This window comes from Anneissia japonica, unplaced genomic scaffold (assembly GCF_011630105.1).
Source record: "Anneissia japonica isolate Jap-2015-1 unplaced genomic scaffold, ASM1163010v1 scaffold211_len1577895_cov191, whole genome shotgun sequence".
NCBI lineage: Eukaryota > Metazoa > Echinodermata > Crinoidea > Comatulida > Comatulidae > Anneissia > Anneissia japonica.
Window position 1 is genome coordinate 1,409,836 of NW_022711099.1, and position 13,962 is coordinate 1,423,797.

Here is a 13,962-nt window from a genome sequence, read left to right on the forward strand (position 1 = left end):
TTGCATTTTCGGGACCTAGCCTTGATTGATTCGACCATGAAGTTGATTTTTGATTGGATTCTGTCTATCTATGGCTCTGTCCAGTGCTTTTGTATAGCGCCCTCATTGGGTCAAAGTTCGTTTTTGCCCTGCGAAATTTACATGTTCAGGCTTGTTCTGGCTTGTTTCTGCATGCTGGTTGGGCTCAACTTTGGTTTTAATGATCTTGTTTCTTAACAGTCTGATATCGAAAATGAACGTATTAAACTTTACTTAAAATGGTATGAGTTGAAGGTAAGGAAGAAGTCTACATATACTTACTTTAGTCTAGTACTATTGTTTATTAGCGCTTGCTTATTAAAGCCTATAATAAACGTGGGAATTCGAACAACAACACACAAGGCCAATCGGTTGGGTCACGCTTGGGCGAGTTCTTCGCGTTGTCCAGGCTTGCCTGGGTTTTGTAGGATATGATGACGGAAATGATTTCAATGAAAACATTCACTTGTAGAAAAGCTGCTGAACAAGCTGCTCATCATGTTTATACGCCTGGAGCAACAATTTGACATTGAAATGAGGTAGGCATAGGGCCTTAGTTTGATTAGAAATAAGCCTAGGCCTAGCTAGCTAGGATAGAGAGGTGTCTCAATTCAACCGGCGGACGACTCACTGGAGGAATATGCTCATCGTGAAGGTACCATACCTTTTTTTGAAAAACTTCAGGCTTTATTCCCACTATTCGTTGGAGCCTTACCAAATCAAACTGATAAGTGTTTAAAAATTTAATTTTGGAACATTTTTAAATGATTTATCAAATTAGAGCTCGCATTCCAACCAACATTTGCAACATCTATGATGTGATTTACATCAACAGCAAGGCGAAGCCATATATTCAATGCACTGTTGTCTCATAACAAACCTTATTACCCACTAGGCCTATAAGGCACGTTACCCGAGCCGCCGATTCGGTCTATTATCCAGGAAAATTAAGTGTGTTATTGTTTGTCATGTTATTAAAATGATCACTAGGCCTAGACCAATCCTTATTTCACAGATAAATAGGCTTATCAACCAGGGAATGCATTATGCTTCCAGTCGCGTGGTTTTACAGTCCAGCAAGTCTAATTGTTTATAATTTTACCTTAATAGTAACAGGATCAACATGGGGCGAAAACAACGCCTTTCATCATCAAGTCAACCCAGTGGATCACATGATTCAATGACCATCATCATGGCCACATTATTGGCTCAAGAACTAAAGCCAGAACATAAACTACCAAATGAGAAATTACTGGTAAGTACTTATTGTGTAGGACAGAAGTGGGCATAAAGATGGGTCAGAGGATAAAGTGAATTGTTGATTTAATACGGAGCGCCGCACCTAAATGACATTTCCAGAAAACCCTTTAAGGCAGACTCAAAAGAAAAAAAATGTTTGATGTTGTACAACTCGCGGATTTGGTTAATGAGATACAGCCTTTTCAATAGTGAAAAACTGGGGAAAAAGGGGTGTAACCACCCTTTTTACCATGCTTTTTTTTAACTTTTTGCCCCAAATTTCTAAATATTCAGAAACCTCATTAACAATTCCTGAGTTTTTAGTCAAACACCCTTTTTATGTATTAGAATAATCAGTTGTACAATATATCAACATTTTTATTTTCCTGTCAGACAGGCCTAGACTTGCCTCCCCATGTCTTAACGATGTCATGAAAAAGTTGTTGGACCAAACATTTTAAATTTGCCTGAAAGGTTATTGAGATTGCCCATTCCTAATGTTGGGGTCAAAAAGCTCAAGTGTATGCCATTGCCATTGTGAACCATAAAAACTCTCCTTATGCCCCCTGAAGGGGATTTTTATTCTAGGACCAAGGCTCCAGTTTACCCCTTGGGTCGGACCCCCATCTTGGGTGTGTCAGAACCATTTCAGCAAATTGGAGGTAGGTGGAGGTTAAATAGAAATAAATAATAATATAGCAATAATGTGTGTAAAATAGCAATAGACGATGCCCTTTGGCCCTCACTTGAGATTGCAAAAAAGAAGAACTTGGTATTGCAATATAAAAAGTTAAGTATGGTTTGATAAATGCTTATGTAAATGTGAGGAAGAAGAATGTACTGTACTACTTGGTTACAAGTAATTTAAACTTGTCTGAACTTGAAGCACTATTATTAGTACATTTCAAAATAATTGAGATAGACATTTAGGGTTCTCACCACGGTGGTCGGCGCTGGACGGCCCCGACCACCACTCGAAATTTCCGACCACCACTCCTATACTGCTGACCACCACTATTTTTGCAATTGATAGTTGAGAAAAACAACGGAACAAACTACTTTTGTTACATGACTACAGTAGGGAGTTGTGATTAACAACTCAGTGTCTAGACAATGAACATGCTAGCTACGTTAGATAAGACAAAGATATCAATTAACGTCTCCGTGTTTACGTTAATTTGAAACCCTACTACGTTACTAAGGCCTAGCTGTAGGCTTATACTGTTCTGCCTGTAGGCCTAGCATTGTTTGTTCAGTTCAAATCGTGTCCACTCAAGCGAAACGAATAGCAGTTATTTAACATCATTGCCAATATTGTAATATTATTTATTTCTAGGACGACTTCAACAAATCACAATTGGCCTATAAACTTGTACTGTATGTGTTCCGTCTTCTTTATTTTAGCGTTATCATCAACGTTTATTTAAAAACTCCGATCACAACACCTCATCCACGATACGTCCGTTACACAACATGCATTTCGCTCTATCTACAGTGGAGCACGTTTTTTTTTTTCATCTGCTGGCAATGCCAGATGAATTCCTTGCCAGATACACAGAAAATTTAAACGCCCAATTTCTACACACAGCTTTAATTATTATTACTATTTATTATTAATATCTTATCGCAGTATAGCGCTTTATCTACATTACATTACTCAATCAAGGAATAAGACACAACAACGACGAAGTTAACTCTGATATGTCTGAAATTTAATCTATCTTTAGAGATCCCGCCACACGCAGCCAGCGCACTGTCCAATCACATGTTAAAAACAAAGTAGTACTTTCTTGTTTGGGTGGCGGCTCAAGCCTCTCTCTCCTTTCCTAGTACTATTATCATATTAATCCGCGATAGTCGCTAGAGCATGCAGCAATAAACAATGCATGATGCGACGCTCATGTACAGTAGTACTGCAAGCGGCGACGACATTTGGTAATACATTTTCAAAACTGTACCTGCTATATTGACAATGAAAATATTTTACAAGTAGTAAGTCGTCACAAATAATACTATTAATCAATTTAGGCCTGTACTTTGTAGGCCTAGGCTAGAGGCCGAAGCTACGTTAAGGGCTAGGCCTAGGCTTACTGAACTGAATAGGCCTTCCTAGCTAGGCCTAGTTCACCTACCACTACGATTTTCGGTTTGGCCTAAAATTTGGGTGGCGAGTTAGGCCTGTCACCCCACCCCCGGGGGTCGGGGTGGGCATGGTCACCGACCACCATTCTTAACATGCTGGTGAGAACCCTGGACATTGGTCAATTGGTTAGTTGAGTATAAAATGTAATCATTACATTGTTTAAACTATTTAGAAAATTAAACTTTCAAGCTATGGTTTCTGTGTTGTAGGTGAGGCCCAAGTCAGCATTCTTAAAACTTCTTGCAACTGTTGGTGCAAAGGGGACTGTTTTCACATCTCAGCAGGTTGGTTTTTAACATGACATGAATTACTATTATTGTATGCATTTCATATGTCAAGTATTCTGTTGAAAAAGAACACATAAAATGTAACATTTCATTAAAATTGCTAATTTTGAAGAATAATTATTAATGATTGAAATGTGTTTTGTGTACCATTACATGCAATTACTGATAATCAACTAATACAGTGTTTCGTGTTTTTTTTGACAGTATTATTTTTCAATAGTACAGTAGAAGTAATACTTGGCTTAATTTGTATTTTTTAGATTCTCCAGTTTTTGATTAAGTACATAGAAGGTTTGAAGCTTTATGATCCAGTTGACCCAAGGATGGTTTACTGTGAAAAAGATCCACTTGGAGTTGTATTTGGTGTTAAAATGTTCACCATTAAAGATGCAAAGTACGTAGCATGTTTTGCATAGAAGAATGCTTTAGCTTTTCCATAGTATTTCTGCTAAGACTCGCTGTTGATAATCGATTTGAATTGAAAGTAAACCACTCTTCACAATTTGCTTAAAAATTCAGCTTTGGAACATGAAATTGAAACAATTAGATGGACATGTGCTACGGTATTGAAATTAAATAATTATTTTATAAGAGATTCTCCCAGCAAAATCAATGATAATATATGTAAATAATTTCATCAAATCAAATTTAGGACTACATTTTTGTTGATATTAATATTATAAAGATATATCTTTTTGGTTGTTACTTTACAGAAAGCTAATATTTGCTAATGTTGACGTTGTTTCGGGGCAACGGGACAAGGATAAAGGTCAGTAAATAAGATTATTCATCTCGTCTTTTTATCTTTAATCACAGAAGGTGTGTTCATACTATTGCCGTAGTCTTTATCTACTTAAGCCCTGTACAGATTATCCAATTTAATTTGACAAAAAGCTGTTGTATGCCCATATATAGTCATGATATGCCTATATATGTGGCAAAGACAAGCCAAACCAGTCACTCTTCGCCAATCACATTTCGGAGAAAATGGCCAAAATATGCTGGAATGTCATTTTTTAAAAAATCTATTTTATTGCACTAAACTAACCTTTATTTATCTACACGTCATGCTATGCTTTAATTTTCCACATTTTCAATGTTAAAACAACATATTTTCCACATTTTCAATGTTATAACAACATTTTTTAAAGATTCGATGATAGTTTCTATGTGAGAAATGCTCAAAATCATAAACTTTGAAGGCTGACTTCTCATATATTTTGCTTTAAACACATGTACATCTAAATTTTTGTACTGTAACTTCATAAGGAAATGTCAGATTTGAATGATTTTTTACCATTTTATAATTCTTATTTTACTCTTTAGCCTTGTATTAACAACTCAAAAGTCAATGTTTGCGTTGAGTGACTGGTTTGGCTTGCCTTTGCCATATATGGTCATGGTGTATCATCATGACCGTATTTAGATGTCACATGTTTTTGTCAAATAAAATTTGATAGTTTGGATAGGGCTTTACTCCAGCTTTAATTTCTGATTCATCACTGAGTTTGCTAACAAACAATGCAATTTAAATACCATAATAACTACAAACACCTTCAATATGTCTTCTTTGTAAACTACAGTATATTTAAAGAATGAATTTATTAATGAACATTTTTGTTTCTGTGTTTATCTTTAGCAAGTGTTGTGCAACAGGGAGGATTGCAGCAGCAGGATAAACAGTATTACTATACCTTGCAACATAGCCATTGGGTGAGCAGATTCTTTTTGATTGCCTCATTTAACAATACATACTCTATTTATGTGGTGCCCATACAAATAAACAATAAAACCTTTGCTGAAATTCTAATTACACAGTATTTTATCATAATTATTTGCATACAGTGGTTGTACTTGTAGCTTGCATAATTATTTAGTATCTTGTCACATTCTACCAATTACTTTTGCAGGTCTTTCTCTAATTAAAGACCCCTCCAGTTAAAGACCACCTCCAAATATAGACTGCTTTTGTGGTCCCTGTGTCTTAAGAATTTTTTTATCTTAGTTCTCCATGTTCTTTTAAACATTAATGACATATTTTTAAAATGTAGCTAACCTCAGGTAGTGCATCAGGTAGTAATGTTGAGCCAAGTGCCGTAGCGTCTGCTGCTGACGAATGTGATGCCCCGATTAAAATAGGTGAGACAAAGACTTAAGTAGTAACCGGCATGGCCTATATTCCGAGGCTGTAAGTTTCAAAATCAGTTGATTGGATAGGTAATTGTAAATATTTCCATTTCTTTAGTTCCATCCAAGCCGCATACAGTGGGAAAGAGGACACGTTCTGATTCCATGGATAGTAAATCTTCAAAGAAGCGTTCTGTTCACAGTGTGTCAGTTAGCGAGGACGAAAAAGAGATTGTAGTTCCATGGTATGCTAAAAAGTATCCCCGTGATGATGTTACTTCTGTAAGCACAGACCAACACAGTGTCCAGGTGAGGAAATTAAGATGCAAATTATCTTATATGTCATTTATGTTAATAATTCATCGTAACACACATTGCATTATATACGCCTTTGCAATTTTTGCATACATCTGCAACTTTTGTAATTGTTTTTCAGTAGGTCCTACCTGGCAATGTACATAACAACAAAACATAGTGTTCACTCATTGTAAAGCAGGAATCTGACATTATAGCCCAACTCAGACAGCGTTGTACAACTCATCCCGTTTTTAGGCTGTCGTCAGAAAATCGTAAAAATACAAAGACATCAATTAAATTACATCACGATTTAGATTACACAACAAATTTATATATCAAATTGTTATCAAAAGGAAGTAGGAAACACAGTAATGTTACATCAAAATTTATATATATATTTATATATATATATATATATATATACACTACTCCTAACTAACTCATAGGGTGAAAAATCCCTTGTCTATATTTCTCCTTAACGTCATTAAAATTTCCCCTTAGCGGCAGTATTTTCGCCTTAACCTTTTAACCCCGAGGCCCGCATTAAAAACACACTTTATTTTCAGAAAATAACTATTCTGACACTTTCATACTATAAATATATTTTCAAAATACATACTGTACCAGATTTGGTTATTATATCAACATATTTCCTCGTAAAATTGATTTTTTGTGGCTGAAAGCAAAGCATGTGCTATCAATTACGCTTGACGCCATCTTGTGTGTTTACAAAAATGAAAAACGAACCCTGAACATGACCGTTGAACTTTTCAACTTTCTGTTTTTCGGGGACCTGTGCCCTCTACACGTTGAAACAGATGAGAAAATAAGGAAAATTTTGATACCAAGTCGGCCTATATTATCGTAATTTTTCGTATTTTTTCATATATTTTTTTGAAATCTTCTAGATTTTTTAAATACACAATACGCAATTTTCGCACGACATTGGACGGCTAGGCAGAAAATGATTAATTATGGATTTTACATCGGGAGGTAGGTTAGGCTATTCACTGTACAGTGCGTAGTGGGGAATGGGTGACTGAACGCGGCGAGGCGCCTAGGGGATTCGGCCTAGGCCCCCTTCGATGTGAAATTTTATATTTTTTTTATCTCCCAAAGTTCTTCGTCAATAAATTCAAATTTAGATTTGTTTTGTAAAGGAATAATTTGTGCTGATGTGGAGATGTGTTTGTATTCTGACTACTGAGTCAGGATTCAATAATTTAGTTTTAAAATTATTCATCAAAAAATACTTATAAAATAAAACAATACAGTAGAACCTCGTTTTTACGTACCCCAGTTATACGAACCCTCGGTTTTACGTACGCCTCGTATCGACGATGACGTCATCAAAAACCCGAAAATATTCAAAACAAACAGCTCTTTTCAGAGCAACCATAAGTAAAAAGACTATAACAATAAACTATAACAATAAACAAACCATAATGCAACGTATTTTCATTAAACAGCAATGTTGATTGAGTCTAATATCGGGTTGTTGTAATCTAAAACCATGTGAATTGAGTGAGATAAACAACTACCGATGGTGCTAAAAACCATGGAAAATCTCGTCTGGTCGAATTTTTTTACACGAAGCTGGGTAGACATATTTTCGTACATAAACGCTAATTGGTTGGCTCGCCCAGTGCATTGCACATGGCTGCTGTCTCACGTACACAAACGCTAATTGGTTGGCTCGCCCAGTGCAGCGCACATGGTTTTAGTTTGTCTTAACAGGCCCAGACAACACCACAGCTCTGTTGTTTAGAATAGGCATGAAGGGGAATTCCCAAGTTATACCTTTGTCGTATAGGTAATCTTACAACATTTTCATGTTCTTTAGTTAAATAAAAGATATAAAGTGATGAATTAATACACTAGACACATGGTTTTATTTGAACACTTTATTATGACATCATAAAGTGATGAATAAAAACACTAAACAAATGGTTGTTTTGGATCGTTTTATTCGTAGGCCTAGCTAGAGGCAAGGTATAGCCTAGGTAACATCGTTCGTTCATACATACGTTTAATGAGCGTTACGTACATTTTAGGTCAAAGGTTACCACAAATTTAACCCAAACTCTATTTTACGAATCCCCCGATTTACGTACGCCCTCCGGTTCAGTACTTAATTTAATAAAAACTTTTAAAAAAAAAAGATGTGTATAAGAGACAGCAGGTATATAAAATGTTGATAATTAAATACACTTAAACTTACCATGAATCATTATTATTACTCATTTCATTATTACCACCAGCATCGTCTAATCATCATTACATGTTTAATATTCTATGACTCACTGCCCCGATGCAAAATTTTCACGTCAGCGTTTAACTCACACCAACTCAATGCGACAACAAATCGCATTAGGATGAGTCGTGCGACAGAGTCTGACTTGGCCTTAAAAGTCATCATAAATAATCACAGTAAATAAATAACAATTTCCTATACTTATAAAACAGGTCCTTTTAATGTGTTATTCTAATGCAATTTTTTTTTTGACAGGATAAAGCAACAGCTGTGGTAGCAAATTCTTCTGATGATCTTTGGTTTCTGGAAGAAGACCAACTAGAATTTGAAATTGAATCAGAAATATCCAGTGAAAGCTACAGAAGTGTTGAAAGTTCTGTAGACAGTGCTCTCACAGAGGTAAGACATTGAGGTGGAACATTTTAATTGTTATTTTGTTGTGAGTTTATATTATAGCACTTTTCCTTTTTGTTATGAAGCACTTTTTAAATTCCTGATCATTGTGTCCACATTCTTAAATGTTGCTGCTGTGTCGACAAAGTTACAGGCAACCTCACCAGGTACCCATATACTCTTTTGGGTGGAGAGAAGGAGCACAAGTAAAGTGCACAGCGGAGGATTTAAATTGTGATTTACTCATACTTCTGGATGCTTAAGTCTGCCTTAATTATACTCTTTAGTCCACTAGCCTATTACTCTACATCATAGAACAAATACAAATAGGTTCAGATCTCACAGTGGGGTAACCAAAATGTTCCTCCTGCGTCAAACCACTTCTCTGTGTATTTGTGCAAATAAACAAAGAACTGCTGCTGCCTCAATCATGATTTTATCATTTAAGTGATAAAAATATGCCATATATTTGAATTTCTCTATCTGCAAAACATTTTTGAATTTTCAGGCAATATTTGAGGTTGAAGTAGAAGAAAATGAGTCGATATTCGGAGATGTGGATAGTGATACGGATAGTATTGATACAGAAATATCAGAACGAGTAAGTTCTCTAGTAATCTGAAAAGAGTTTACAGGCACTGAAATGTAGATGATAGTAAATGTAAGAAAATTGTTTGTCTCCTTCAAGATTTAAACCTAAGACCTTTTTGAATACTGAGTTGCGAGGCCAATTGGTGATGTATTAATGACAATTTTTTTTTTCAGAAAGCTAAATGTCCTCCCTTTATTGTGCAATAGTCCCTAATAATTTTAATTCAACTTCAGTACTTAATTTAATAAAAACTTTAAAAAAAAAACCTTCCTTCCCAGGTGTAATTACATTGGCATATTGTTAGCTAACCAGTTGTGTGTGTTTCTTTGTGAAAATGAGTACCGCGGCGTACTCATTTTCACAAAGCATATGCATTCCCTCTTGGAAAGAGGGAGCTTCAAAATAATTGTCTCCATATCTTCGCTGATTAAATTAATCACCGTAATTTAGCTTACACTTATGCATTTAGGGAGCACTTAAAATGTACAATAATCATAACTACCCGACAAACCCCGAACTTTATTCATGCATTAGGGCTACATAATACTGTACTGCTGTGACTCCAACATCACTGGTGCATGTTAACAACCAACTGACTGCAGACCATTTCACACATTACTCTCCATATAACACAGCACCCCTTGTTCCGTCACCTCTGGGTGTGTTTAAAGATCTGCATTAGTAATGTATTCATTGGTTTCTAAAGCCCGGCACTTACTACGCCGTATGACTATCAGCCAACGAATTCTACTCCACTCCCTCTGAGCGCTAGACGACGGAACACCGTTTACTTATTGTCGGTGGCTGTCTGAACGGATCATCATTCGAATCGATCTATTGCGCACTTGTTGTGGCATTCTGTATAGAATTGCATCGACCGACAACCGTCAGACACAATGAGTGCCTGGATTAACATTTATAGGTTTTTAATAATTGGGCTGACCAAGGGTCCAATATTACACTCTTTCTGTTTGTCATGTAGGATAAATGGGAGTGTAATGAATGCAATACCACCAACCCACCAATCCATGGCTACTGCATGGGGTGCTGGGCTTTGCGTAAAGGTTGGTTGGCAGATGAAAAACGGTTAACTTTAATGGAACGGTTGATGTCACAACGACGCAGTCTCAGTAGATCTCTCTCAGCACCGAGTAAGTTGAAAACCTGTTTTCCATAAAATTGCAACACACTAATGCTGTGGTGTGATAAATCGAAACACCTGGCCTGAGTGCATCAGGGACAGCTTTGTAGTGTAGTGATTGCAGTAAAAACACTGTAGCAACAGTTTAGCGACAATTTTTTAAAAACCATTTTTTTCATCCATGGTGCTTTAATCATAAATTTTTTTACCTCAGCCCCAACCATGGTGGTGCTGGTGAGGTAGTATACCCTCCACCTGTGAAAGTCCCTCTCCAGCCCCCTCTATTTCAACTTCCTAGATCCGCCACTGCTTTTAAATCTTTGTGGCTGCCCCTTGAGGAAGGAGTAGCCACAAAAGGTTGTTCACCATGGGGGTTGTTGGGGTGGATATGCACTCAGACCCCACTAAATATAACCATCCCCCACCCACACTTTTATAATGCCCGGACAACTTTTAAAATGCATCCGACGGCTATGATTTTTCTCAATTTCCAATAGTTATTTCAATACTTTTACATAATATTTAAAGATAAAGGTGTTTTCTAATTAATTTCATATGTATTTTCTTCAGGTGATATGCGACTCCCTCATGAAAGCATTCGGAATAATCTACTCGTGTCTAATGACAACTGTGATGGTTTAGAGAAGGGCCCAAGCAGCAGTGATGATGACAAAGCTAAAACCAACGTTGACGAAGAAGGGGAGGATGAAGCTGGGATAGGAACTCGCCCGAAATCCCCTATTAGTTCATCAGATACTGTCCTGTTAGAGGACCCGGAAAGTGCACCAAGTACTGTGCGTGTACTTAAAGGAAAGCAGTCAAGATTTAGTCGACGAGAGCCTACTCCTGTAGGTAGTGCAAGCAATTCACGTCTTGAGCCTGGGAACTCAGAGTTTTTTTCTGTTGGAAGACATACACCTAGCGATGACGGAGGAATAGGCAAGACGTCATTATGTCCTGTGAGCACAGAGGAAGCCCCCTCAGTTAAAAAAGCTGTTAGTCCAAACGACTTGTGCATGCTTTGTGAAAGTAGGACTAAGAACGCAAGTATAATACATGGGAAAAGTGGACATCAGGTATGCTGTTATTCTTGCGCTAAGAAATTGAGACGGCACGGAAAACCATGTCCTGTTTGCCGGCGGAAAATCCAGCATGTCATCAAAAACTACTTGCTCTGATCCTTTATCTTGAGTGAATGTCTTTTGCAATATTATTGAGTGGCGGGTTCCCCTAAATTTTTCAAAATTATGAGAATAAAAAATGAAAAAAAAAAAAATTATAATCAAATTTAAGTCTTGGAGTGCCATTTCTGGCCCTCTAGAGCCATCATAAATTTTCTTGTCCTCGGCCCCAGCTGCTATAGTGGTGCTGAGCTGGGTGGACACTATCTGTGAAAACCCCCCTTGCTGGGCCCCTCTTTTTTCGAATTCCTTGATCCGCCACTGTTATTGTCAAAAAACCTACTGTAGTTCAGTGTATGTTGCAATGTAATTATTTTAATTGGATATTTTATTGTATAATAGGTTATTTAACTATAGAATGACAACATGCATTGTTTATTGTTGATTGGTTGCCATGCTTTAGTATATGCAGTTAAGTGCCTTATTTAGAATGTACTGGTACTGGTTGGTTTAAAATGTATATGTAAAATTACTTAATTGTGTACATTATTTTATGAGAACACTGTATATCCATTAAAGTGCAAGATATTTTGTATGCAGATAATTGCATCTGAACAGCACATAAAATTTACCAAATATATTAAATTATAATATATGTTATTATTTATTATATGATTTCTGTTGTGAGGTTAAAAGCCGGTTTTAGGCTTGTCATCGTTTTGCTTTCAATGTTGCAGCTGAACATGTTTATTATTATATTTAAAAAATTAAACAATTAAAATTTTACTGGTTGAACTAATGGTCAATTAATTTGCCTATAGGTATCAAGTGGGATTCTAAACGTAGGCCCATTAGACTATCCAACATTATCGTAGAATTGTCTTTGTTTGTATCAATCTCCCTCGTCAACGAACCAAAGAATTGGCCCATACACCTGTATGTAAATTAAATGATATTTTAATAGAAATACATATACTGTATAAATTATATATTTTTATTTCCTTTAGTGAAGTTGTATGATTAATGAACAGATATACTGAAGTTTGTTTGGAATTTGAATTGATGATGTGCACTAAATATAGGAAGCCAATTATTAATTGATTGTTGATTATTAGAAATGTTTTGTTTTTGGTAGATTTATATTCACCCAAATTTTCAGAACTGTTAAACAGGCAACAAGGAAAGTTGTAGACCATAGAAAACATTTAATTACAGTATTTCACTATGATATAAATTTGGATACATTAAATTATGCAATAAGGAAACTAAGCAATTTTTGTTTCTTTTTATTTAATTTATGAAATCCCAATATGTAGACTTGCAATGATTTCACTTCTAATTAATAAGGCGAGATTTTTTTATATCTTGTTTAGCAAACCCACCGCCTGCCAATAATGATGATTTCGAATAAGAATAAATTTAATTTTTGGCCAATTAGCACACCTGCCACCACGAAAAAATCGTAATCTCGGAAAAATATAAAAGTTTTTCTTTATTTTTATTTCGCCTGCGGCTGCCTTGAAATCTCAAATATAAAATATGTTTATTCCTAATTATATAAATTTAAAGCATTTAATCATCCCATTACTACACTGTTTACATTCAACAACAAAAAAATGTTCCACCTTCCATTAACATTCCAATAACATTATCCACAAACTAAGCAATACTCTACTTCCGCATTAGCCAAACAACCACTAAACAAAGACGGAAAATTTTACTAGCACTTCGAATTCAATGTGCAACGCGATAGCTCCGCCCCTTTTTGTAAACAAATCGAAATGCATGCGCAAACCCGTAACTAACGTATGTCGAGCACGTAAAATCCTTGAATTAACGTAAACCGCAACGCAAGGTGAATAAATTATGACGTCATCCGTTAACGTTAAGGTTAACGTCGTGCGGCGAAAACTACCAATTTAAAATCTGAAAAAGCAAGTTAAACTCCATAGCATTAATCTGATATTTAATCTTTAAGACACCAAGTGCAATTAGTAAGTCTGACGACCTGCAATATTTTGGAAGGCCCAAACATGATTTTAGCAGTTTACTTTGAAATTTATCGAACTTAACTACGTAAAGTCTTAGAGACTGACAGCCATAGGAAAGAATTGGCGACAGATTAGTATTCAAAACATGAGATTTAACAGCAGTAGAGGTAAGTTTTTGCATAAATCAACGCCCTGTAATGAATAAAATGCACGCTCACATTTCGGATTCTTTTTTTCACGGGTAAATCTGGTTTAAGACTACAGGAAAATTCAACGCCTAAGTAAGTTATAGAATCCGAATTGTTGAGAGTGCAATTATTCAAAAACCAGCAGGGTGTGGGTGTAAGAAACTGTTTACC

General features: G+C 36.0%; 1 protein-coding gene across 2 annotated transcripts; it reads left to right on the forward strand.

Moving 5' to 3' along the window:
* The first annotated feature begins 118 nt into the window (after positions 1-118).
* Positions 119-12,881, forward strand: LOC117107251 (protein Mdm4-like). Of its 2 annotated transcripts, none has more exons than XM_033248876.1 (12): positions 119-273; positions 1,129-1,273; positions 3,610-3,684; positions 3,948-4,081; positions 4,401-4,456; positions 5,327-5,400; positions 5,739-5,826; positions 5,933-6,123; positions 8,621-8,764; positions 9,267-9,359; positions 10,333-10,501; positions 11,062-12,881. In XM_033248876.1, exons 2-12 carry the CDS (start codon positions 1,142-1,144, stop codon positions 11,667-11,669), a joined length of 1,764 nt encoding a protein of 587 aa, XP_033104767.1. In that variant the 5' UTR covers positions 119-273; positions 1,129-1,141; the 3' UTR covers positions 11,670-12,881. The 2 variants fall into 2 exon arrangements, with proteins under 2 accessions (XP_033104767.1, XP_033104766.1); XM_033248875.1 differs by lacking the exon at positions 119-273 and adding an exon at positions 406-557.
* The last annotated feature ends 1,081 nt before the right edge of the window (positions 12,882-13,962 follow it).